This window comes from Excalfactoria chinensis, chromosome 2 (assembly GCF_039878825.1).
Source record: "Excalfactoria chinensis isolate bCotChi1 chromosome 2, bCotChi1.hap2, whole genome shotgun sequence".
Taxonomy (NCBI): Eukaryota; Metazoa; Chordata; class Aves; order Galliformes; family Phasianidae; genus Excalfactoria; species Excalfactoria chinensis.
In genome coordinates, this window is record NC_092826.1 from 80,491,060 (window position 1) to 80,517,138 (window position 26,079).

Consider the following 26,079-nt stretch of genomic DNA (forward strand, 5'->3'; position numbering starts at 1 on the left):
GGACACTGAGGTGCTGGAGCAGGTCCAAAGGAAGGCAACAAGGCTGGTGAAGGGTTTGGAGAATATGCCCTGTGAGGAGAGAGTGAAGGAGCTGGGGCTGTTTAGTGTGGGGAAGAGGAGGCTGAGAGGGAGACCTTACTGCTCTCTTCCAATACCTGAAAGGTGACTGCAGTGAGAACGGGGCTGGTCTCTTCTCACTGGTGACAGGACGAGGGGAAATAAGTTGTGCCAGGATAAGTTTAGGATGGATATCAGGAAAAACTTCTTTACAGAAAGGGTTGTTAAGCACTGGAATGGGCTCCCCAGGGAGGTGGTTGACTCAACATCCCTGGAGGTGTTTAAAAATGGTCTGGATGTGGTGCTCAGGGACATGATTTAGCAGAGGGTTGTTGGAGTTAGAGTACTATGGTTAGGTTGTGGTTAGACTTTGATGATCTTGAAGGTCTTTTCCAACCTGAGCAACTCTATGATTTCTGTCAGACATACCTACTCAGTGGCAGAATGTTTTATTCTGTAGAGTTCTGTATGCTGTTTAACATAATCTTTGGTCAAATGTGTCTGACTCAACCAATGATGGCTTTTTGAAAAGATATCCATATATTTTTGCTTGGGGGAAATAAAGGAGCAAATACCAGCTGGCTACAGGAGGTGTTCTATTTAGCACAGTCCAGTTTGAAACATTTTGTGTTTTTTAAGCATCAGCTACCTACATTATGTGTTTCTCTTCCATTCAAGTTAAATGGTCCTGCTGTTACTAATTAACCTGTGCAGTGTTCTCACTGAGCTTACATGTGATAGGCGCAGGGAAAGACACAGGTAGTGGAAATGCGAAGTCACAGCCTGAAGCAGTGATTGAGCACCTGGAGGGAAGGCAGGGCCAACACAGGGGAGCTCAGGTGCAAGCAATGCACCTGAGTGACTGGGAGGGGTGGATGCACCCTTTCCCAGACCTCATTTAAGGGTTGGCAGTGGAGGTGGGGATGTTTTGTTGCAGATCCCTGTGCACCTGAGGCTGTCTGCAGGTATGCAGTTTTTCTTCTTGCATTTCTGTGTCTATGGTTGCTGCGTTTAGTTTTGTTCTTGTTTGCTACAGTCTAGGAGTGTGCTTACCCCGCTGTTATTGTTGTGCTTTCTATCTTATTATAACCAGCTTTAGTGAAACCTTGTTTCATTCAAACTGCAGTACCACAGCAGTGTAACAAAGCCTTTCGGTCTGCAGTTCTTCTGTGTTGTATCCTACACCCACAATGAACAATGCACAATCTGAAAAAAGCAGTAACAACAACAAAACCTAAATGAGTAGTTAAAGCAAACTATGGGTATTTGTTGGCTTTTCTTGGAAGGGGTGGGGAGGTGGGGGAGGGTAGTGTTGGGGTGGGGATCAGACTGTTCTAGGGGAGGGGTATTCACATACATAAAGAACCAATTGTTGATAGTGGCTATTATTGCTATTATTCTGTTTGGCATCTCATATGCTGGATGCTAATTCTGAGCAGGCTGGAAGGAACTCTTCATATTATCCACATGAATCCTGCGTGTGGCCATAGCTGTGTATAAGCACTGTACTCCTGCATTTCAGTTAGAATTTGTTGTTATTGTGAAAAGTGCCTTCACTTTCATTGCTCATATCACAAAAAGAATTATGTTTCTTAATAGGTATGGTGAGAAGTTTACCTTAGGCTACTATTTTCTGTTTCATACTTCTGACTTTTGCAGGTGTGAGGTTTTGTTTTCAATGCTACCAGCAAAAGAAAAGCACTTTATACTTATTTTAAGGCCTAGTTGCAGTAGAAGCCCCTTATTGTTAGCTTAAATGATATTAATAAAAGCAATTCTATGCTTCCAAGGTAACTGTGTCAAGGATTAACTCTTCATTTCCTTTTGGTAGTTCAGAGAAGTAGTATGGCATTAGGAAAGCTTTTCCAACTAATTAAATGGTAATATACTAGTCTATAGTAATAAGACTTTTCCAAATGAAAGTGTGTGGCAGTTGTTAATTATAGATTCCAGTGAGGATTGCCAGTTACGCTTATGGATTGTGCCAGTTACAATTAAGGATTCCAGTTACACTTGCACCAACAAAGGTGGTGTAACTGCAGGATCTACTTATTTGATGAGAGCAGAGAGTACTAGTACTGCAAGTCTTGGGTCTGGGAGTCCCGTATGCCTCTTCCAGCTAGGGAGCAGTACAGGAGACAAAACCCTTCTGTCAGGAAATGACAGTAGTTGGTGGTTCAGTGCCACAACAGCGGCCACTTTACTCTGTTATGTGTGTAATATATTGGAAGAGGCATAGATTAAATATTTCTCTATTCTTTTTTCAATAAGGATGGTAATTTTTAATTCCATGATGTATGGGATACTTCAACTCTCTCACTTAACACGTGCTCAAGCACACCTTTGTAAAGCAATGCATATGAGCAATAGCTAGATCAACCAAACTGCTTTGATATTGCAAAGTCACAGAATGGTTTGGGTTGGAAGGGACCTTAAAGATAATGTAGTTCCATCCCTCACAGCTCTGGGCAGGAGCGCCACCCACTGAACTAGGTTGCCCAAAGGCATTCCCAGCCTGGACTCAAACACTTCAGGGGTGGAACATCCATAACTTCTCTGTTATAGAAGTTATGTAGTTACGTTGTAGAACAGGCAACCTGTTCTAGTGTCTCACCACCCTGACAGTGAAGAATTTCTTCCATATATCTAATCTAAATCTCCCCAGTTTTAGTTTTGACCTGTTACCCCTTGCCCAGCCACTACACTCACTCCAGCTTTCTTGTAACTTTCTATCATTACTAGAAGGCTGTTACAAAGCCTTCTTGGAGCCTAGTCACTCAAACCTAATGCCAACTTATTCAATCATTTTCTCATGTGATCTCAAAGAAAAATCAATAATTGGAAAGTGATTAGATCTAATACAGTTAAGATACTTCTGTATTGGGAAGGGATCACACTAATCAGCTCCCCTGCCTGCACCCTACTTGCCTTAGGACATTTCAGAATGTCTGACTTAAGGAGATACTTAACAGGATTTACTTCTCATGTGACTTTCAATCTACATTAAATCACAGCAGCTGTATATTAACCTCCTCTTCTGTTTGTTAGGGAAATATTGTATCAAATGTAGGTGGAAGTACAGTAAGTGGTGGTTGTTCAAGAATTGTCTCTTAGATTTCTCACTTAGATCACATGAGCGTTTTCTCTGATCGCCCGTAAGTATACTGATTCTAACAGATACAGTACAGTGCTTATGCATATGCACAACTGAATTGCCAGCTTGTTTTCAAAAGGTGAAAGGTTAGTGAACACCTACTCATGGGGAGTATTCAAAGGTTCTGTACCTTCAGTTTCGTGCTTCTCAGTTTATCATTTTCTCCTCCAAGACTGCTGCGTTCCTCTTCCTTTTAGCTTTTTGTCTTGAAAAATACTAAAATAAGATTGCATATGATTAGTGGGGAGAAAATACATTGCAAAGAGAAAACACAGTTTCTGAATTGCTAGGAGTTTCTGCAGCCCTTTATTAATTCTTTATAGCAATTCACACAACTGCCGTGTGAGAAATTGGCCTTAGATACTTCTTTAGGATGAGAAGTTGCTTTGTGCAGCACTAGCAACGGAGTGTAACCTCAGTGTAAAGATTAGCGATTAGCGCTCACACCATCAGTCATTTGATGTGGTTTTGTATGTCTTTATGTACGTTCAAAGAGCTTATGGTGAATCAAACAGAAGGAAGCTTGTGGCAGAGGCTGTACGGCACCCAGATATCCATCGCTAGTATTTCTAGGGTTTTTATTTGCTTGCCTGTTTTTATCATGTGTAGTCTCTACATCTACCTCTGAAGCTTTCTGGCTTTGTTCCCCTTGTCATCCTCATTTAGATTTGGTCTAATCATACCAGCTTTGTATCGATCTCATCTTTCCAATGAGCAGCTCCTGAATCCTGTACAAAAATGTGCCATTTCTGGAAATAAAAATTTCATAACTATCATTGAACTTATTTGTCTTTCTGAAGTGATGGGTTCTTTCTATGATGCAGCTAAGATGCAGGATGGACCTTATTTTTGGTGGCTGGAACCATCAATAGGGCTTAGCCATGAAGTCTGGCTTTGTTGAAATGACATGGGTAGTGTGCCGTAGCTTGGCTTCTTAGTTGCTGAGATAGCATATTTAGTCCATCTGCAAATGCTGTCTCTTACATGTTCTTTGGTTCTACTTCATGCTATATTTGCAGGAGATAATATTTAAGTTCTATGTGCTTCTGACAGGCTTTTTTCTTCTTTTCAGTCTCAACATCCTCAAGACATCTGATAGCAATGAATAAAGCTTCCTGTGTGGCTAGAAGCCAACAACAAACCTCATTTCTCACCTTTCTGACTTTCTTTTGCTTCACTTTGTTCTTCAGAGTTCTTTTTAAACTTCCAAATACTGTTTGCAGGACTATTTTTAGCTCTTTAGGATCAATCTGTGTTGGCTCTTTCTTCTGATTCCACTTCATCATCTAGACCTGAGTTCCATTCCGTCAGCATCAGTTTTCTCATCTTTAATCTCTTCTAAAACCATATCATCACACTGAAGAGCTGTGAATTGGATTCGCTCTTGCTGAGCTTGCTCTAGCTCCTTGATGTCTGCAGTAAAGTTCTCAGCTCTCTCACAAAATTATAGCTTTTCCAAATGGTAATTGGGGTGTTTTGTTCCATACATAGTTTAGGATTCTTTACAAAGACTTGGACAAGGGCTTCCTTTTCTGCAAATGGAGAAAATCCCTTTATTTCTTATGTCTCCTTGCTATATTTGTCTCTGGAAGTAAGTGACACCTTGGGATACTGGAGTGCAAATTCCTTATCAGCTTGAAGACAACCACATTTTGCCATCAGCTAATTAGAAAGGAAATCACATTGTCTTGACAGATATCTATTTAGGGAAAGCAGAAGAGCAACAGAGGATAAATCTGAGTCAGCTTCACCCTTATTGTCACAGTACTATTATACTTCTGCCATTCTAATACTGAATGTATTCTAGGCTACATCTAAAGGAAGGTGGCCAGAAGCATGTGATTGCTCCCATCCACTCCGTCTTTCTGAAGCCCCATGTGGAGTGCTACATCCAAGGCTACACCTGAGGCTGGAGTTCCTGACACTAAGAGGTGCAGTGCTTGGAGTGGATCCACAGGAGGGGCCACAAAGCTGATCAAACGAATGGAGTACCTTTACCATATGCGGATCAATGAGGAAGAAAGAAATACGGTGCTTGAAATTTAACACGATCATTTTTGGTCAGGAGCCACCTAGCGAACACACAATGCAACTACATCATGTTCACAGCAGCACTGAAGAACCATATTACTTGCACTGTGTTACTGTGCTGTTTGCCTTGTGACAGCTTGCTGTGATCGTGGACAAGAGAGGCAATTCACAGCCTGGAAGAAGGTGGAAGGACTCAGCTATTAGGGAAGTACTTCACTCTTCGTTCTACTGGCAGAGTAGAAGGGAATCTTGTCAGTTACAGCAGCTTACTTCTAAAGCTATAAGCAAGTTAACTGAATGCTGCCTTTATATTTCTTTTCTGCATGATCCCTGGTCAGCATTCCTTATCCATAGCTTCAGCAATGGCTCCGTCCCCTCAGCACGCCATCCGCGGGCCTTCTGACATTAAGACGCACGTGGCCGTTCGCGCTGGATAATTCTGTCCCTATGCAGCCGCCGTAGAGGCTGTTGGCCGTGCAGGGAGGCTGCCGCCATGGATTACCGCGCTGAGGTGATGAGGCAGGCCGTGCCCGGGCAGTTCGATGACGCGGAGAGCTCCGACAGGTATGTGGGCAGGTAGCGGGGCGCGGAGGGCGATGGGCTTTAGTGTGGCTGTGTGAGGTGAGGTGGGGCGGCCCCGCTGGAGCCGGTCGGGTTCTGTTTGGAGTGACGGGGGTCCCGCTGCGTGCTGTTAAAGGCTGGACTCTGTCGTCCTGTCACCGCTACACGAGAGAGGAGGCCGCCTCCCACCTCGCCACGACCTGCTTTCAGGTAGTTGTAGTGTACAATGAGGTCTCCACTGAGCCTTCTCCAGGCTAAACGATCCCAGCTCTGTCAACCTCTCCTCATGAGCTTTGTGCTCCACGCCCTTCGTAGCCCTTCTCTGGTCGTGCTCCAGGGCCTCCATATCGTTCTTGTTGTGAGGGGACCAAAACTGAAAACAGTACGCATAGCAATTGGTCCTTCAAAGACAGGTGAAGTGACAAGCATCTCTTGGAGAGCTAACATCCCAGCATTGCTTGCTGGGGTAGGAATACCGAATTAGTTAGAACCGTAACAACCTTTTGTAGTTATATCAACCTGTACTTCTTCAAAGTGACCTCACAGAAGATGCAGAAACAGTTCAGGAAGATGAGTTTGCTGAGAATTGCCAGTCAAACTTGCGCAAAGGAGTCAACGCAAAGGAAGGAGATAGTGATGATGACGATGAAGAGGAAGAAGATGATGACTGGGACTGGGATGATGAGATGGGAAGACTCATGAAGTGCCACACCAATGCTGCTGGATGCAATCCACAGGTATGCTGGAGGCTGTTCCCTGTGTAACAACAGTATCTGAAAGCAGATGAGACTAACCCAGAGGTTTTGTTCTATTTTTGTATTAAGCTGAGCATCAGTTCTAGTGGAAACTTGTCATTGATGGAATCTCATTTCTTTGCATCTGTTGTTATGCCGTGCTCTTTGGGTAGTCAAAGCTGTGACTGGCTGCCTTGTCTCAAACATTTCTGCTGGATTCTCTGTGTCCCTGCAGTTTTCCCTCTGATCCCTAACTTTCTTAGCCTTTCTACCCTTGTTTACCCCATCTAGTTTCTGCTAATGTTGCTTTTTTTCCCTGGAATTTGTCCTCTGTGATTTTTAAACATCTTCCCCACCCTTCCTGCTGAATGTTATGACAGTATCTGTTTGTCACATCCATGAATTATGCTTTGGGCTGCATTGTTGTTTAACACTGACAGGCAGCTACGTACCATGGAGACGCTGTATCTACCTCTTTGGCAGGACAGGGTGGGGAGAGAAACAAAAATAATAAAGAAAACAAGAGCCTTTTTTCACAAGGCTCCTTTTTTTCCACAGGGAGAGCCTCGTGGAAAAAATGTAAAGGCCGTGTAGAAGCAAAAGAAGAAACAAATATTATAAATTTCCCATCAACAAACAGTGTTCTTTCACTCTTGGGAAGCAGGACCTCCATAAGTGTAGCTGTTGGTCAGGGAGACAAACACTTTGATAATGAAAGCATAACATCATATAGCATGGAATATTCTCCTGGTCAGTTTATGTCAACTGTTCTGGATGTGTCCCACCTGTAACCTGCTGGACATTGGAGGGAGAATTTGAGAGAGTCTTAGTGCTGTGCCAGCACTGGTCAGCAATAGCCAAAACACTGATGCAGTACCAACACTGTTAGAGCTATGCATACAAAGCACAACATTGCATGGACTACTGTGGGAGCCATACCCAACTCTGTCTAATAGCAGTAATAATACAGGTGAAAGAAAGTGCTGGAGATGGATGGATTTAGACTGTATGTTGTTGGTTTAGAATCTTCTTGCAGAATGAAAGGCCTGTGAAAGTGTGAGAATTAGAATCCTCTGTCCTCTCAGCTTGGCCAGTAGAGTTTCAAAATCTCCCTGTGACTGATACCAGCATAACAGAATAGTTGAGATGAATGAGAGTGGTGCTGATGGTGGTATATTGTCTGCCTCAATGCACCTGTGTGATTTACTCTTGCCTGTTAGCATTTTTTGCTAGTAGCGTTCAGATACTGTGTTTAGCAAAGACCATCTGTTTTAAAAAGAAAAAGACACCATCTTGGGAATTTCTTTCTGCTCTTCTCATTTTTTGTTCCTGTTTCTGTCTGTTACTCCCTTTTATTTTAAAGATGACGAAGTGTTTATATGAGATGTTTGCATCTCAGTTTTCTGACTAAAAGTAACCTGGAATTGGGGCACTTCTTGAAATCCATTTCCTCACTCGTTCTGGTTTTCTGTTTATAGCTATAGGCATGGTAGGTACTTCAGCTGACATTTCCAATCGTATTGTCTGTATATGAAGGGACTGTTTACTTACACAACTTACACTGACAAATCCTTTGTTTCAGGCAAATAAACAGACCTCTAGTTGCTATTCAGCAAAAATGTCTACCCCTACAGACAAGGCTTTGAGGAAATTTGAACATAAAATTAATTTAGGTGAGTATAACTGTGTTATCACTCTGTGAGGTTCTCGGATGGATTCTGCTTGCTTTGAGCCAGAACTGACTGGTTATCCGACAGGTAGAGTTGTTGAGACAAGTAAAGAGATTTCTCTCCTTTTTGTGTACTTGTTGTTTACCATGTGTTGAAAACAGCCTGTTAAGGCAAGTTGTAGCTGTGACTGGGGCTCTTTAATAGACCAGTAAACAGTTGCATTTCCTTCATAATTAAGTGGTTCTAAAATGAAGGCTGCAAAGAATGGTACGTGTAGCCAAACAGCAGTTTTATGTAGTTAACAGACAAACACTGTTTTGAATATGCCATGGGAACAGAAACTTGGAGACTGCTGTGTCCTCTGGCGTTGGATTGGTGTAAGAGAAAGGCAGATGAGTTTAATGGTAAAATATCATTCAAAGAACATTACTTCTGGTTGGCATTGCATCCCCAAACTTGTGAGACTACAATAGTTATGTTGCACTCCTGTTTTAGAGTGTAGTCAAAACAGATAGCTAGGTAAACTCATATTTAACTAAGCTTCTGTGGTAAGCTTCTATCTTTCGAGCATCCAATTGGCTTGTTATGCACAGATCCATCTATGAACATTGTGCTGTGACATGTCAGAGAATTGCAGAGGCAGTTCCAAACAGGAAAAAAAAAACTTCTCCATATCTTACGTGTTTTTCAGATAAGCTGAATTTTGATGACTCTGTTATAAACCGAGTCACAGAAAAGTCTAGACAGAAGGAAGCAGACATGTGAGTATTAACACCGTCTCTATATTCACTGATGTAATTTGAACTCAGAAGAGTTCTTATTATTCCCTAGTTTGATCCTGAAATTTGAATACATTTATTAAGGAAAAGAAAACTAACTTGTGAGCAAGCAGTCAGCATGCAGTTTGCATCTCAGTCTTCAACTTCTTTGATTTCCAGATCAGTTCCCTAAGTAATTCCAACATTGTGATCTTCTTGTCCCTGAAGTGGAGACAAGAAACTATCTGTAATAGGGAGGGGCAGTGATGCTTTTGGGTTTCTTGGTTTTCTTTCCTGCCTGCAGGAGAGAACTTTGCTGTTGCATGAACTGAAAGCCTTCTTTTTTTTTGAGACTGTTATCTTCTCTTTGAATCAGAATGGCATGTTTTACTTTGTTCAAGTATGGGTGGGTTTATATCACTTTATTTTCTCTAGGTGCCGAGTCAAAGATAAGTCAGACAGAGCAACAGTAGAGCAAGTAAGTCCTTAGTGCATCATATTTCTCTTTTGACTGGAATAAATAATCTGGAATCTCAAAGTCAGTGGTAAAACAGCTAATGTAGGAGAAGCCTTGCCTTGGAAGTCAGTTTCCTTTCTTATCCTAAAGAAGCCTGAAGTTGTTGCTCTCTTTCTTGTATGAAGGTTGCACTTGCTCCCATAACTGTTTTGGGGCTCAATTTTGTGCTTAGCATCATGATTTGATGGTATATGCAATGCAGAATTCCATTTTAAGCACTTACTGAATTCCAAGCATCAAACAGACCTTGAGGAAGGCTGAACTATTACTGGCCCAAGGCCATATAGCTGCTATATGGCTCCTATTCCATATTTTGTCATCTGGTGCAACTATAAGTGGGAAATCATTCTCTTAAATCTGTTGTGAAGGTAACTCAAGGACATACACTTGTTCTAATTTATTTATTTATTTATTTTTAATAAATTGATGTATTATTCTAGAATCATGGCAAAATTCAGTGTGGCAGCTGTTTGAATGATCGTTTGATCCTTAAGAATAGCTTGATGCTATTGGTCCTTTAGTATAGTACAAAGAAGGGGTTGTAGGAGTAAGTAAGCTTAATTCTCTTCATAGAGTGCACTTGAGGTGACTGTTCTTTGTTTAACTTGAGGTGTTGGATCCAAGGACCCGAATGATTCTGTTCAAGATGCTAAGTAGAGGAGTCATATCAGAAATCAATGGCTGCATCAGCACGGGGAAGGAGGTATGTGTTGTTACAAATGGTGTGATAGTCTTTCTCAGCCAGCTAGGTAAGATATTTATTGAAATGTTTAGTTTTTCTACTCTTATTTTTGTTTGTTGCTCAGTAGGATGTTATTTTAAGATGCAGTTTACGTTAAAGGAAATCAGTTTCCCCAACGATGAAGGATTTCTCAGGATACTCCCATTCATTCTGTGTTGCAGCTGAAATTTTTTACAAGCTCTATATGTATGTACAATACTAAACAGTGCCTGAAAGACACACAGATGTAGGTCGTTCTTTCTTCATGGAATACTATTGCATGTGGATTGTATCAGTTTTGCATCTCTCAGTAGTTTAAAATGCTGTTAAACTTAAGTTGTTTTACAAAACTATCGCGTTTGTGCACTGCTATAATCAAGTTATACGGCAGATAATTAAAACCAGACGAGAGTTTTCCAATTCAATTAATAAATGAGTTTTAGGGTGCTTTGTCTCTAGGCTGATCTGGTTTTCTTCCAGGTCCTTGGATGCTGATTAAAGGCATATGTCCACCCTGTGTAGTGGTGTCAACTTGAGGTGTTAGGGCCATGCTTTAGGAGGGCCTCAGTAGTGCCCAAGTTCCAGTAATTGCCTGCAACAAAAGGGGTTGTTAAAATCTCATAATATGGTATTTTCCAGAATGCCGGAAGAAGATTGTGTCAACTCAAGGCTTTTCTTCAGTGATGTTTCTTCCATTTTTAATCCAATAGGCTAATGTGTACCATGCCAGTACTGCAAACGGGGAGAACAGAGCAATAAAGATTTACAAAACCTCTATTTTGATGTTCAAGGATCGGGATAAGTATGTGAGCGGTGAGTTCAGGTGAGTTGGAGTTTGGCCTCATTTTGTTGAGCAAGGGAGGTTATTTTGAAAGGTGGTGAAATGACTAACACTAATCCTGCATTGATTGGCTAAGGATCCTCTTTATTTTTTATTTGTGTTTTAAGATTTCGTCATGGATATTGTAAAGGCAACCCAAGAAAAATGGTGAAGACGTGGGCTGAAAAAGAAATGAGGAATTTAATAAGGTGATTGTTGCAGTTTTTATTTCATCATGAAATAATTTGACGTTACAGGAGATGCTCTTCTATTGCTAGGTCATGCTTATTACTACATGTTGCATATATTACTACATGGCACGTGCGGGACAACTGGGGGATCAGGTGTAGCCAGCATGGGTTGATGAAGGGCAGGTCCTGTTTGACCAACCTGATCTTCTATGATCTAGATGACCTGGATGAGGGCATTGAGTGCACCCTCAGTAAGTTTGCAGATGACACCAAATTGGCTCTGTGGATCTGCCTGGGGGTAGCAAGGCCCTACAGAGGGATCTGGACAGGCTGGAGAGCTGGGCTGAAGCCAATGAAATGAGGTTCAACAAGACCTAATGTTGCATCCTGCACTTTGGCTACAACAACCCAAAGCAACACTACAGGCTTGGGGTAGAGTGGCTGGAAGACCACGTAGGGGAAATGGACCTGGGGTTATTGATAGATGCTTTGCTGAACATAAGCTGACAGTGTGCCCAGGTGGCCAAGAAGGCCAATGACATCCTGGCTTGCATCAGAAACAGTGTTGCCAGCAGGAGCAGAGAGGTGATTGTTGCCCTGTACTCGGCACTAGTGAGGCCGCATCTCGAGTACTGTGTTCAGTTTTGGGCCCCTCACTGCAAGAAAGACATTGAGACCCTGGAATGAGTTCAAAGGAGGGCAATAAAGCTGGTGAAGAGTCTGGAGCACAGGCCTTACGGTGGGAGGCTGTAGGAGCTGGGAATGTTCAGCCTGGAGAAGAGGAGGCTTATTGCTCTATAACTTCCTGAAGGGAGGTTGTAGTGAGCTGGGGGTCGCCCACTTCTCTTGTGTTATTAGTGATAGGACCAGAGGGAATGGTTTCAAGCTACAGCAGGGGAGATTCAGGCTGGACATTAGGAAATATTACTTCTCAGGGTGGTCAGGCACTGGAATGCACTGCCCAGGGGGGTGATGGAGTCACCGACCCTGGGGGTGTTCAAGGAACGATTGGATGTTGCGTTGAGGGACATGGTTTAGTGGGAACTGTTGGTAATAGGTGAACGGTTGGACTGGATGATCTTTTAGGTCTTTTCCAACCTTGGTGATTCTATGATTCTGTACACTTTATGCTCTCTGGAGTATTCAGAAAAGTGTCTTCATCTTCCCTGTGGGATGGAAGGGAAGGGGAAACATTAAAATAAAGATACTTCTCTGTCTGGCTGTTTGTGCTCTGAGCTTGTTTGACATGTACACTCTCTGGCTTGACTGAAAAGTGAGGAGGAGCTAGAAACAGCTGCTGCTGAGTAGCAGCACACTGTGTAATACAGGTTAATCCTGGATGAACAGGATTGAGAGATTCTTTGTCTGACCCAGGGATGCTTAAAGAAGGTTGGTGCCGAATGATTGTGGGTTTTTTTTGTTGTTCATTTTTCAGTTACTCTTTGTGAGTTCTTTGAGCAGACGAGCCCTTACAGTGTCTGATATTTGAAGCAACAAAGCTGCTGGGGGCGCTATTGCAATGCAAATAGTAGAGTTAGTTTGTATTTACCTCTTTTATGATTTTGTTCCTGTATTGCAGGATGAATACAGCACAGATACCTTGCCCAGAGCCAATTATGCTAAGAAGTCACGTGCTTCTCATGGGCTTTATTGGTAAAGGCGACAGGTATGTATGTATTTGAAAATTAAAATGATTCTTCTTATTAGTAGTTTTCCACAAAGATTCATTAAAAATAAACCAATTGACGCTTTATGTACTATTTCTTTAGGTCTCTGAATTTAACATATTGCTCTTATGTGTGTCTGTCACCTGTAGGGTACCCTGATCTTTGCCAGCTACTGCAGTAGAAAGTCTGAATGATTCTGGAACAACTCTAACCAGAGAACAAGGGCTAGGAAGGCTTCCTAATTTCGTTTTGTAATGCAAATGTTAATGTAGCACAGCCCAACTTCTTAGCTCAGGTTGGAATTGGAGCTACAGTATCTTTGGCAAGCATGTATCAAGCTTTGCTGTCTTTCATGCTAATTTGCTTGACACACTGAGTGAAAAGATCAGGTACAGCAATTAACATATTTGTGGCTGGTATGAAGAAGAAAAACACTCACTTTCTATTATTTTGCTTGCAATTTTAAGGCCTGCTCCTCTGCTGAAGAATGCTCAGTTGTCTGACTCGAAAGTTCGGGAGCTGTACCTGCAAATCATCCAGTACATGAGAAGAATGTACCAAGATGCCAGACTTGTTCATGCAGATCTCAGTGAATTCAATATGCTGTAGGTTTTTAAACTTTGAATTGTGACATCTGAAATGTATGTGTTGGCAACCTCTTTGCATATATTTAGAGAGTACTAATCTGCCTGTGAGGGAGGGTGGAGTTCTTTTTGTGACTGTTTTCCAATTTATCAATTATGTAGCTTTTAACCTACCCCATGCTGCTCTGGCTCTACTATGTGAGATGCATGCTTGAGAAATACGTTTAGTTTGTTTGCTGGTTCATAAGATTGAAACACTCTTTGTTCCCTGTCCCTCGATAGTCTCCCATGTAAGAGTGATGGAATCAGTGCAGCCCTGCATGTTTATCCACAGGTACCACAGTGGGGATGTGTACATCATTGATGTGTCTCAGGCAGTGGAGCATGACCACCCGCATGCATTGGAGTTTCTGCGAAAGGATTGTGCCAATGTTAATGGTGAGCAGGCTGCACTTGAGTGCTTGTTCTGATAGGTGTTTTTGTGTCTGTTTTCTTTGTGTATGTGTTTGTTTTTAAGAAGGTGAACTGTATTCTTTCTTACATTCTTTGATTTTATAGATAGCTCTGGCTGTTGAAGCTGCCTGCTCTCCTTCCTAGGTTCTTATGGATTGTTCAGGGTGCTGTCTTCTATGCCAAGTTCAGTCAGTGCAGCCTATTTTGCTAGAAATCATCTGAATCTCAGATTTACAAGAGAAAGAGGAGGCCAGAGTCCTAGTCTGCAGCAGCACCTGCATTGATCTTGACTTCCCTTACATTTGAAGGACTGTGCAGACATACTAATCTGTGTCCTTCTGTGAGTGTGTAATCCACAGCTGGAATTCCTCAACTGACAAGAATTGTGTCACAAAGTTCCCTTCACTTATTTGTCAGGTCAGCTTAGAAGGGAAAAGCATAGAGTAATTTATTAGAGGTCATAGATTTATCTTAGTACTTTGATTAACAGGATATCTTTATGGTATTTTTGACTAAAATATGCTAACTTCATGGGAGTGTACTTAGGTTATGCAAGAGTCAAAGATGTTCTGGTTGGCTGTGTTTCTGCCCAAGAGCATGAAATCAGTCACAGCAGGCTGATTTCTCCTCTCCCCTTTCTTTACTATGATTTTTCTAGTTGTACAGAGGCATCTGAAAGTCTGAAGAAATTGTGTACACTTTGATGCAGCATGTTTGTTGATACCCAGTATGCTAATTGTTTCTTTTTCCTCTTTTCTTTTTGGCCCTTTCCATTACTCCCTTCTGACTCAGATATTTTCACCCTTGCTCTTGTTTTTATGCTTTTTGGCCTATTTTCCCTAAATACTATTGCCACTGTGACTTGATTGTTTTTCTTTTCCCTGCTACTGCAGCTTTCTCTATGTAGTTCTCCTACAGAGACTGTAAAAGACACCTTCTAGCTTTGGGCATTGCTAAGACTTGTGGTTCCTTGAGCACGGAGAGCTGCCACCGAACTACATTTTTTTTGTTGTTTGTTCTATGATTAATTTCTCATGGGGGGCATATCTTCTGAGAGCGTTAGTAGGGAGCAATTACTAAGCAGTCCTCAGTGTGTTTCACTGCTGTTTTTCAGTACTGAAGCAAAACCTCCAAAATCATTTATGCTTGACTCATGAAAGCAATTCTGAGTGTGGTAACTGAGAAAAATTCTGATCTAGTAGTGTGTCCCATGTGTCTTTCTGTTCAGGTGAATTATAAGCAGGCTGTACTGTTTCAATGGGTATTTCAGATGCTCTTTGACAGAAGCTTGAGGTCTACGTTCCTTATTATTTGAAAGACATTTTTCATCTCAACCACTGCAAATACTCAGGTTTATCTTATATTGTTTACTTCCTTCTCTTTAACCCCCTACTCCATTCAGTGTGGCTCCTAATGAAGTTGATTTGACCTTATTTGCTCATTTTGATTCTTCCAGTATTTATCACTTTGGGAAAGTTATACTTTTGTTGTTGTTGTAACTGTAACTGCTGCATGTATTGCACAACGCTTACAGTTTTTTGTCTCTGCCCTTGATTTCTGATAGGCTTTTTCCAGAAGCACAATGTTGCGGTGATGACTGTGAGGGAACTGTTTGAGTTTATTACTGATCCTTCTATCACAAGTGAGAACATTGATGACTATCTATCAAAGGTAAGACCATGTGGCTTTGTTGCTTAAGGAGGTAGACTTGAATGATAAACTTAGAACTGTTTCAAACCCCTTCATTTTGTTTGCTCTGTATCCTGCTATTGAAGTTTACTGGTAAATGAGATGCTGGATGCTCTGCAGATGGTGGGCTGAGTGTAGAAGGAAATGACTCAGAGCAACATTATTCCAAAGCAGTCTTACCAGCCAAATTTAGTGACTGTTGGGACATGCTTATTCTAGGAATAGGTAAACTTGCTTGGTGCTGCTGGCAGCACCTACACATTTCATATGTGGCAATCAATCCTCTGTTCCCAGTTAAATGTTTCTTTAAAAAAGGAGGATGAAAAATTAAAAACAAACAAACAAATTGATCAAAAATGGTCTTCCAAGCACCACTGTAGCATGGGGATTACCAGATGTTGTATTCTTTCCTTCATCCTGGAGGCTGAGTGAAGTAGAACTGTACTTTATCATTTCCCTTTGCTTTCACTCCTCTGACTCGCTCAATGTGCCTGATAGTGAGAAGAGCATATTTTGGGACTAGGCACTGCTCATCGTGTTCCCCTTCCTGCTATCTCTTCTAGTAATGTAGTCATGTTAGGCTTGCTACTGTTTGGTTTATGTGGAGCCCCAAGCTTGATTTCCTCCAATTATTAAAGCAGATCTGCAGTTCTAAGTGTACTCTGCAGAAATGTCGGCTACCATTAGGTGTCGCTCAAGGCATTGCCATAGGAAGACTGGGCAGTTTTGTGAGCCAGTCTGAAATGCTGGGAGAAATACAGATGGGAATAGTTGGATTAAACGACGTGATTCTAAAGAGTGATAACTGTATTGTTTTATGTTTCTTTAGGCAATGGAAATAGCATCAAAAAGAACAGAGGAGGAGAGATCCAGTCAAGATAAAGTGGATGAGGAAGTAAGTGAGGATTTTTGTTCCTGCTATGAAATGAAAATTAGCCCGTCCTCTTCTGAACAGTGAAAACAGTTCTGTTTTGTTTGGCAAAATGCACCGTTGATAAACAGAACACTGTGGTACTGATATGTCCTGAACTAGTTGGGATATGAAGGACTGAGAGATAGTGTGTAAAAGCTTAAGTGACGTTGATCAGGTGCTAAAAGGCAAATACTCAGCTACCTAAACTGGTATGTTTGCTTGTAGCTAGATCCCTTTATGTACCTTCCACATCAGTTTTAGTTAAAAACAAACAAAATCCAACTAAGTGGGAATCTGATTGTGTCAATGTTTTCAGGCTGGTGATACAGACCAGGAGAATTCCCATGATATTCAGCTACATGCTTTGACCAAATTATTTGTCTTTGTTCCCAGTCTACTTCAGTTCTTCCAAATACTGTTTTTGTCCCTTGCTTTTACATATAACTGGAGCCATCTTAAGTCTTCTCTATTGGTATTTTTGAAAACTGCTGATGTTCTGGGAAAGCTGATGTAAAAATGAAACTGCCTTAATTCACTTTTTTTCAGTCTTACGTGTGCACAAAAATAAAACAGCACTTCAGTATTGGGCAGAGCTTATATCAGCAAGAACCTCTTCAGGCATTGGAATGCACTGCCCAGGGAGGTGGTAGAGTCACCGACCATGGGAGTGTTCAAGAAACGTTTGGATGTTGCATTGAGGAATATGGTTTAGCTGGGAAGTATTGGTAATGGTTGGACTAGATGATCTTCTAGGTCTTTTCCAACCTGAAAATTTCTGTGATTCTGTGTACTTGTACACCCAGCATTTATCCTTGGAGTCTGTTGCTTGATGTACCAAAGACATTTTCTCTTGGAGCTGTATAGGTTTTGCCAACTGCTTCTGGCTCAAGCTTGGCCAGTTAAAGATTTTGTTTCCAGAGACATCTTGAGCATACAACTCCTTTTGAATTAGAGGGTCAGATGTTAGGTTTTTTTAAGTACTCTTTAGCAAACAATTTATCCCTTTGCACATGTGAATGTACTTCAATGTCCTATAAGAGCGATGGTTAAGTAACAGTGAAGTTCAAGTTCCTTCTCAGACTTCTCAGTTTAGCCAAACTAGCTTGTACCACTTAGAGAAGAACAGGTAATTTAGAGCATGCTCTTTGGAGACAGGGTCTGTGCTGGCTGCACAGCACTTAGTCTAGTAGTTAAAAATCATAAAGCATGCTTAATTTGCTCTAGGATTGTACTGATACTACGGAAGAGAGGAGCAAAATACTTCAGTCTGATCTAGTAGTAATTTAAGTTTGCTACAGGACAGAAAATGATTGCCTGACAAATGCACCAGTATAGTACTGAAAAACTTTCTAGAGTTGCTTCCATTGAAGCGGGAATTATTACATAAAGACATTAAGTTGTAACAGCATGTTTTAATGGAATTGCCTCCTGAGGGCTTTGCATACATAACAGTAAAAACGCTGGGGAAAATTCTTAGGATATAAAACTCAAATCAGTTGAGAGGAAGTTGGAGGGATTGGAGAAGTTCCTACATGGCTGCCAGTAATGATAATAAATAGGAGCCTCATTCATGATGAGCTGCAGTGGTACGTAGGTGGCAGGTGAAGACTCTGTTCCAGCAAAATAAATAGTAGTAACCCGCAATTCAAATGGTGGTGTGTGACTTTGTGTTTGTTCTGAGCTTCTCTAAGTAATGTGTAATTAGTATGGAAGAACATCACGAAACTTTATAAATCACTAAATCTGTTTTCCCTTTGCTTTCCTAGGTGTTTAAGAAGGCTTACATACCTCGAACATTGACTGAAGTTAAAAACTATGAGAGAGATGTAGATATAATGATGAAATTGAAAGAAGAGGATTTGGCATTGTGTGTTCAGCAAGATAATGTGAGTGTGTGTGTGTATATATGGTGTAGAGTACTGAATCCTGCGTCACACTTAAAATTCTCTGGTTAATACTGATGCTTACGTTGCTATCTCTTTTTGAGACTCTGATTTTCCTTGGATAGAAAGATGCAAGGCTCATATTTTGCTAAAATAATTTTCTTTATTTATTTCTGAGTGTAGATTCTCTACCAGACTGTGACAGGATTGAAGAAGGATTTGTCTGGTGTTCAGAAGGTGAGAGGGTCTCTTTGAAACCCTTCATTTTAGTCATTTTCATAGAAATACTTAAAGGAATACAGAGAATGCCTCATGTTGCAGCTGTGACCATGGAAGAAACCTTTTGTCTATGGAGTGACTGTTTCTGCCCATTATGTGGCAGCAGTATAGACTAAATGGAAATATAAATCAGGGAAGGGATCATGCTGTTGGCACAATTTCCAAGTGTTGTTTAAGAATAAGTGTGTTTTGCAGTGTACATGTTTGTGTTTGCACTAAAGTCTATGTGCAGTGCCCCCAAGGTAGATTTTGGTATGATCCAACTGTAATTAAAAATTGACTTTCATCTATGTTAGCAAATTGCTGTATTAACTTATGGAAATCAGTCTGGGAGTGCCAATACATCTGTGCTGTGAGCCCTATCCTGTTCTTAGTTTGAATTAATCACTTTTTGACTCTTCTTGAGACTCAGCGATAGCTGTAGTAGTAGAGGAAATGACACAAGTTTGCTCAAGGGTTTCTTTGTAGAAGATTATAGATACATATATTTTTAATATGTATATATTTATATTTTACTCTTAAGCTCCAAAGTTTGGGTTTGAGATAAACTCCATCTTGATGCATCTTGCAGATTCCTGCACTTCTAGAAAAGACAACGGATGAGTCAGAAACGGGCTCTGATGATGATGGTGACGACTCAGAGGGCTCTGATTCAAGCTGTAAAGAGTCTCGACATCCCAAAGATCTTCCTGCTGCAGTTATTATGGACAAAAAGGTCAGTTGGCCAGAAATTGTACATTTTTTTCTACATCTGCCCATGTAACAGGAAAAATCTACACCTAGTTTGTTCTACTTCTAGTCTGAAACAAGCTGTGAGCTTTTTTCCCCTCTGAAGAGCATGAGCAGGAAAAGCAGATCTCATGATGGATGCTTTATTAATGATGTTTTTGTCTAGAGGAACATTATACCATATTATTTTCTAGCCTAAACAAAGCTCGAAGAGAGATCTCTGCAGAGAACTGTAGGGCTATGCAAAGCAGAGCTTAGTGAAGCCTGGGCAGGTCTTCAGCCCCTCTGGCTACGCTTCCAGGCTTCGGTGTGTGCAGGCTGGTGGATGTGGCTCTTGGTGAACCACCTTTTGTCCAGGAAACTGAGACCACCTGATCTATGCAGCTGGAGACTTGGTGACAGTGTTTGTACTACAGTGGCTTTTGTTATACTGTTGGTACAGACTGACAAGCATTGCTGTGGGGAGAAGACTGACAGCAGGTGTGCAAGGGAATATAACATGTTTTTCAGGTTTTGTTTTTCAAACTACAGAACAAATATCCTCAGTTCTTGTGATGCTGTTCTGTGGAGTATCCCCTATGGGTGAGAGCCTCGTGGCAACTTTTTAGGGGCTGTGCAAAGAAAGATAAAACTTGCTTGGTTTTAGTAGAGTTGTGAGGGTTTTGTTTGTTAAATTTGTGGGTTTGCTTATATATATATATATATATATATATATATATATATATATATATATATATGTATGTATGTATTTTACATATATATATGTATTACATATATAGATACTGGGTTTCAAATCCATGAAATGAAATGGTAGTGCTCTTTTAGATTGGTACCAATCTAAAGCTGCTACCTTTCAGCTATGAAGCAGGGAGGCCTTGGTCACTTCTTAGCCTTATGGATAAGTCTTGACCACCTAGCAGAAATTCCAGTGCACTGCAGTCACATAGCACTCTTTCTAGCCAATCCTGATGGTAATTGAGTTGCTCTGAGTTATCAGAAGTTACTGGATCACTACTTTTGTTTGATGATTAAAAGCATACCCTATTGTAGCCCTAGGGGTAGCAGAAAACTTGGATCAGGCTTTCTATTGTAATCTTTGCTATAAATAGCATGAGTTGAGTGCCTCTTGTTGCTTTTCCTCAAAGGTTGAATGAAAGTCAGGTTTTAACTAGTTTGAATTTTGTACCGTCATTACCGGTGTGCAATTCCACCCCCACATTTATACTTCCTTTTTCCTTTCCTCTCCCCACTCCTGAAGTCATTTTTGTTATACCCACATTTTTAATGTGATGTATTTAATTAATGTAAAGATTGATAGGCCTACTCACAGCCTTTTATTCCTGCTGGCTTTGAATGGATGGTGTTTTGCTTCTTTATAGGAGAGGAAAAAGATGGTTAAAGAAGCCCAAAGAGAAAAGAGAAAAAACAAAGTCCCAAAGCATGTGAAGAAGCGGAGAGAGAAGACTGCAAAAATGAAGAGGGGCAAATAAGATCAACTTTGGCTTGGCAGATGGACTCATTTGTTTCTGGTTAACGAGTCACCTTCTTTTGTAATTAAAAATTCTTTATTTACATACAGACAGTACTAAAGTACTAACTGTGAGGGTGGTCTGAGGGACAACGTGGTGTGATTATCTGAACAGAATGTATGCTATGGTTTCAGCATACATATGGTTTTGGAAGCAGGAAAGAACAAATATAACACATTTGTGCTTTTAAAAATCCTTTTCACCTGCAGATTCAGCCTGTTGTTAAACTTGCATTTATTTGTTCGTAGCATCTTCCTCTCCTGCCTTACACTGCAAGCATGCTGGTTCAGTTTGTTCCACAGCGTTCATTTGGTTCAAACAGATTCTTGGAGGAGGAGGAACAACAAAGATGGAAGAACTAACTCAAGAGAAGGCCTGTGCATCTGTACTGTGAAGGCAGCATCTTAAGCTAGCTGTCCTCTGCAGGTTGTTGCGGTTATCTGCAGGTAACCTTCCTGCCTGTCTGTGCTTTCATTACTTTTTAATGTTATCTTGCTGAAAGCTGAGTTTCATGATTTGGGAGGTAACTTTCCTCCCAAAGGAACTGTCCTGTTCCCTTTTGAAGCAACCAGGGAGGCATACTTAAACAGCCTAAAGTGTGTGCGTGTGTATGTGTTGACTCCAGCATGGGGCAGTGTTGCTCTTAAGGGAAATAGGACACATCTTTTTGTAGGCTGGCCAAATGAATATTTGATGTCAAGATTGCATTTGTTCCCAACTGCGTTTGCACCCAGCTGTGGTGGGAGCTGTTTGTGGTGTGCCTCAGCATTACCAGTTTCATGTATGTGTCTCAGCATTACCAGTCCATGTGCTGAGGTGTATATAGGGAGTATATAGCTGGCAGAGTTTGAAGAGTCCTTTGTGTTGGAGCAAAGGTGCCATACTCAAAACATCCTACCTTTTCTCCTGGCAGCCACGTGGGCTACTGAGGCTGACAGAAGCCTTGAGAGAGTTGTTGTCCTTGTTCATCAGTCATCTTTTCCTGCTGACAACCGTTTCAGTATTCTCTGCACCAGCACAGACAAGGAGTCTGAGTTCAGTAAAAATCTTTTTGTTTTGCTATTTTAGGGGTGGAGTTGGTGCTCTGAGGATTACACTTATAGGATGCACAATGTTTGATGATAGAAGAAGGTGGTTGTCCATCAGCAGGCATCAAGCAATGATGGGTTGGCCTGAGGAACGGTGAAGCTTCCTTCTCTGTTCTTCACCTTCCACACCCATAAAAAAGTGTAGGATGGTCACAGGCAAACACTGAGATGCTGGCCAATTGCACGCATGGTTGCTCCACTAAGAAGCATGTTTCCTCAAGGAAATGTGGTCTTGTTGCTCTCCTCAGCTTGACCTCTACAACCCCTTATGTTCCTTTGGTTAGAATTATGGTCAGTGCTTCCAGACACCTCCCTCCTTTTCCCCCTGTCCCCACAGGGACTGGTGGACTGTTACGCAGTGTTTATGTAAGTGTACGTGGGATTGCTGAAACACGTTGGGAAGCAAAACTGGTTTGGCCTCAGCAAGTAGGGGATGTTTGTTGGGAGACCGTGGAAAAACACATGCAGTTTGTAAAATGACATTACACTGGGTGCAAGAAAGGTGACTACCTCTAACTTGGTAGTGAAGGAAGGGAGAGGTAAGACTTACATCCTGAGATAAGCAAGTACTGTTGATGTCTATTTTAATTTTGCAGGGGGCTGAAGCCCTTCTAGTTGTGTGGACGTATTTTCTGCTTTTGCTTGCCATCATGGGAGCTTGCATAGTGACATCATCAGGCAAGGTGGCTGTGATTAACATGGTTGGTTATCTTCTTGGGTACAAAAGGTTTTGTGCAGTTTGCCATTGAATCACATTGTATTAGTCACTCTTCTCTGCTGACAAACTGACAGCTCTATGGTTTATCAGTGATAACATCCATGTTTCATGAAAGTGATGGGGGGGAAAGGGGTGGCTGGTGGTTTTTTGCAGGGAGTTTTGTCCCTTGTGTTGCTTTCCTCTAGCAAGGAGCTGTGCCCTGGGTAAACCTCAGGGTGTTTTGTGAAGTGTGCCAAGCCTGAGTGAGTCTCTGACAAACTCTTTGCTCTCTAAGTTCAAGTAGGCCACCACTGGACTACTCTCCTAGGAGATTGGTTCATGGCTGGCTGTGAGCCTGGGGTTGCCAGATGCAGAGGCAGCCCCATTTTCTTTGGGAACTGCATGCTCTGAAGTTGAGGGTAAATCCTGGATCTTGTCATGTTGGGCCTGGAAGCTACTGACCCAGAGCATGTGCCCCCACCAAGGACTTTTGCCTTCCTTACCTGAGGAAGCACTTCAGAAAATGGAGGCTGCTGTGATCAGGGCTTGAGGGATGAAGAACTGTCCCAGCTCACATAGCCTTGTTTCCCCTCCAGGCTGTGTTGCACAGCCTGATCAAGTTTGCCCAGCTCTAGCCATCCTGTAGCATGAAGGTAGGCCTGAATTAGCTGTTTTAGGAGCATTGCTTGCAGCTGTGTGTAGCAGGACTACCTGAGAAGGCTATGCAAAGCTCACTTTCTGCCTCTAGTGCTTTTCTCCAGGCAAGTAGTCAAGGTGTTTGCAAAGCATCTGTGGAGGAGCATGCCAGAAGAGCCTGTGTTTTGCAAGTGCAGGTGACCTGAGGATAACTTGCAGCTGGGTATGCATTTGTTGAGGTGGGCTGTGAGAGCAGCTCATGTGCCCTGGCTATTGCAGGCTTGAGGTGTGGAGAAGTGGGGCAGTCTACAGGCATAGGATGGGCCAGGAGTTGCTAGGTAAACCACCTTTCTGGTGAACCCTGTAGCAGGAAATAGGCCATTAAAGATACATTAGGGGCACATAACTACCTAAAGATGTCAGTCTAGCAGTAGGTGGGGTAAGATGGGAAGGACTTGTATTTGTTTGTATCCTGTACTAAAGAAAAAGCTTTGAAGTTCAAAGTAGCATAGGATATTCAGTTATGTTGTATGGATATCAGCGTATGATGAGACAGGGTGTTTTTTTCCTGAGTAATAGGATCTGAAGAAGCCTACTTGCTTTGCATTTGCCATAGCAACACGTTCATAGCATACCCTGTCACTGTTATCTCTGCAGGTGGAATATTGCTAGGGTGGGAATGTCAGTACCTCCTGTAAGAACTGGGTTGCAAGCAGCTCAAGGTAATGCTGCTGCTTTATGCTTACCCTTTTTCTTCCCCTCTCTTACTGAAGTTACTGATAGCGCTTTGGGATCTTCTGTGGGCTGTGGGAAGTGTAACACCCCTGTGGAGCAGCATGAGTGAATAGACCATGTAGAGGTTGGCCGTGGGGTAACTGGTGGGCTGTGGCCGCTGCAGATGGCTGAGATGGGTTACAGCAATGCTGAGGCAGATGTGATAACTATCCCTCAGGCGCTGAGAATTCCTTTCTGTTGACCACAGATCTGCTTCCCCTTCACGCTATTGCTCACAGGGTATTCAAGTGTCAAAATGTAGCATCCAGATGAGTTTCTTTTCCCCTTCTGAATGAAAACATCTGCCCTTCTGTCACGACTTGAACTCAAGCTGCTTTGTCGCCGTGGTTTTGGGAACGTTTCTGTAAGCAGGACTATATATTGTCTGACACGTTTGTCAAAGTATGCATGTTTTGTTATCTGCGTTCTCCAAAAATGGATGGGAACCCTGTTCTGTCAGGCAATCGGTATGAGTTTTTACAGCTGCAAAAGAAACAGCATGGCTAACTATGAACTGCTTTAACACCCTTTTTCCGGCTAAAATATAAAGACTAAATGTCTGAAGTACCGCCAATGAAATCAAAACACCTGTATGTGAAATGTTCAATTGGAGAATCAGGTAGGGTAATTTTAAGAGTGGATTATAGCCTTGTTTGGGGGAGGTATAGTGAAGAAGATGCAAAGGGCGTCTGACCAAATCCTAAGGCTGGTGCTTAGTTCTGGTTGGAACATAGACCCACAGGGTATGCTTTTGCCCCCTGGTCTGCTGCTGTGCGTGACATCAGCTGCTACGTGAGGAGGCTGTGGTAGCATCATCCATGGTCATCCCAGGACTGGTGGCTCAGCTCTATGGTATCAGTGCAAGGAGGAGTGCGGCCAAGGCAATTGCGGAGGCTCCTCACTTCAGACAGGAGAAAGTGAAAAGGCTAGATGAGAGGCTTAAGGAATTATGGAAACAGCAAAGAAAGTTAATGCTGAAGTGTTATTCACCAAACCCTGCAGTAGTAGTTAAGGGAAACTTAACCTGGGGGAGGGTTGGTTTGAAGCAGGTAGAAATAGTTTTCATGGGACAGCAGTGCAGGTAAGCAGAGGTTGAAAGTCAGCTCTCTAATCTGAGGTGTCATTAACTTGGTTTAACTTTGTATTTTTAAACAGGCTGGACATGTGGAAGGCGTCGGATTCTCAGACACGAGTCAGATACTTGGAGAAATGCATTTCTTGGAATTCACAGCCAAAAGATTTAGTGATATTTGAAAGCACATGTACATACAGTGGAAATATTTACAACTGTGCTATCAAAGACAAGAGCATAAAAAAAGCAATTAGTCCTATTGTAGGACATTCCAGAGCAGTCTCATCTGCCAATCACTGAGCCTCAGTGGGCGGGGAGAAGTAGGAAGGAAGTACTCTCAGCAGGTATCTTCTGTTCCATAAAGTTGATGTCTGAGTTTTCTTCACCTTTTCTCCTCTACCCCCCACCCACTCTGTCCATTTTCCTAAGATGCTGTATGACCAATTTGCCCTTTGGGCTGTTGCTGTCAGACTGTATCTCGGTTCTGAGGACTGCGCCAGTCCTTCAGTCACTTGAAAATGTTTGGTAACAAGCATCACAGATGATTTAAATACAGTAAGCTGAATGAGAACTCAATTCTGAGTTTCTATGGTATTGCTGTAAAAAATAGATATGTAGATCTGTAACTTGCTATTTTTACAGTTGTACTTTTGGTCCTTCTACAACAGCAATAGACTTTGGAGGCAGAACCACTGAGCTGTACCTTAGTGTCTCATGACTTCTCTGGTCTTGACGTGATCTTATTTTCCTTCTGCTTATTTTCACATCCTTAAGAGGGAGAAGCAAGTTGCTCAGACTGTTGGAAGGTCTGCTGAGAATGCATTAGTGTATGGACTATGGACAGTGCTAATGATGTTCCCGTAGATTTTGGT

General features: G+C 41.9%; 1 protein-coding gene across 1 annotated transcript; it reads left to right on the forward strand.

The window, feature by feature from the left end:
* The first annotated feature begins 5,310 nt into the window (after positions 1–5,310).
* Positions 5,311–21,532, forward strand: RIOK1 (RIO kinase 1). The gene is made up of 17 exons (XM_072329485.1): positions 5,311–5,806; positions 6,339–6,540; positions 8,120–8,210; positions 8,899–8,968; positions 9,401–9,443; positions 10,093–10,185; positions 10,914–11,026; positions 11,152–11,232; positions 12,794–12,880; positions 13,349–13,486; positions 13,800–13,903; positions 15,483–15,589; positions 16,437–16,502; positions 18,287–18,406; positions 18,587–18,640; positions 19,254–19,397; positions 20,791–21,532. The coding sequence occupies exons 1-17, from the start codon at positions 5,736–5,738 to the stop codon at positions 20,899–20,901; spliced, it is 1,695 nt and encodes a 564-aa protein (XP_072185586.1). The 5' UTR covers positions 5,311–5,735; the 3' UTR covers positions 20,902–21,532.
* The last annotated feature ends 4,547 nt before the right edge of the window (positions 21,533–26,079 follow it).

Bases quoted from the DNA above. Each gene is read 5' to 3' on its own strand.
- RIOK1 (XM_072329485.1), top strand. From the start codon at position 5,736: ATGGATTACCGCGCTGAGGTGATGAGGCAGGCCGTGCCCGGGCAGTTC. The intron at 12,881-13,348 runs GTATGTATGTAT...TGCAATTTTAAG, and splicing joins TTTATTGGTAAAGGCGACAG to GCCTGCTCCTCTGCTGAAGA. The intron at 18,407-18,586 runs GTGAGTGTGTGT...TTCTGAGTGTAG, and splicing joins TGTGTGTTCAGCAAGATAAT to ATTCTCTACCAGACTGTGAC.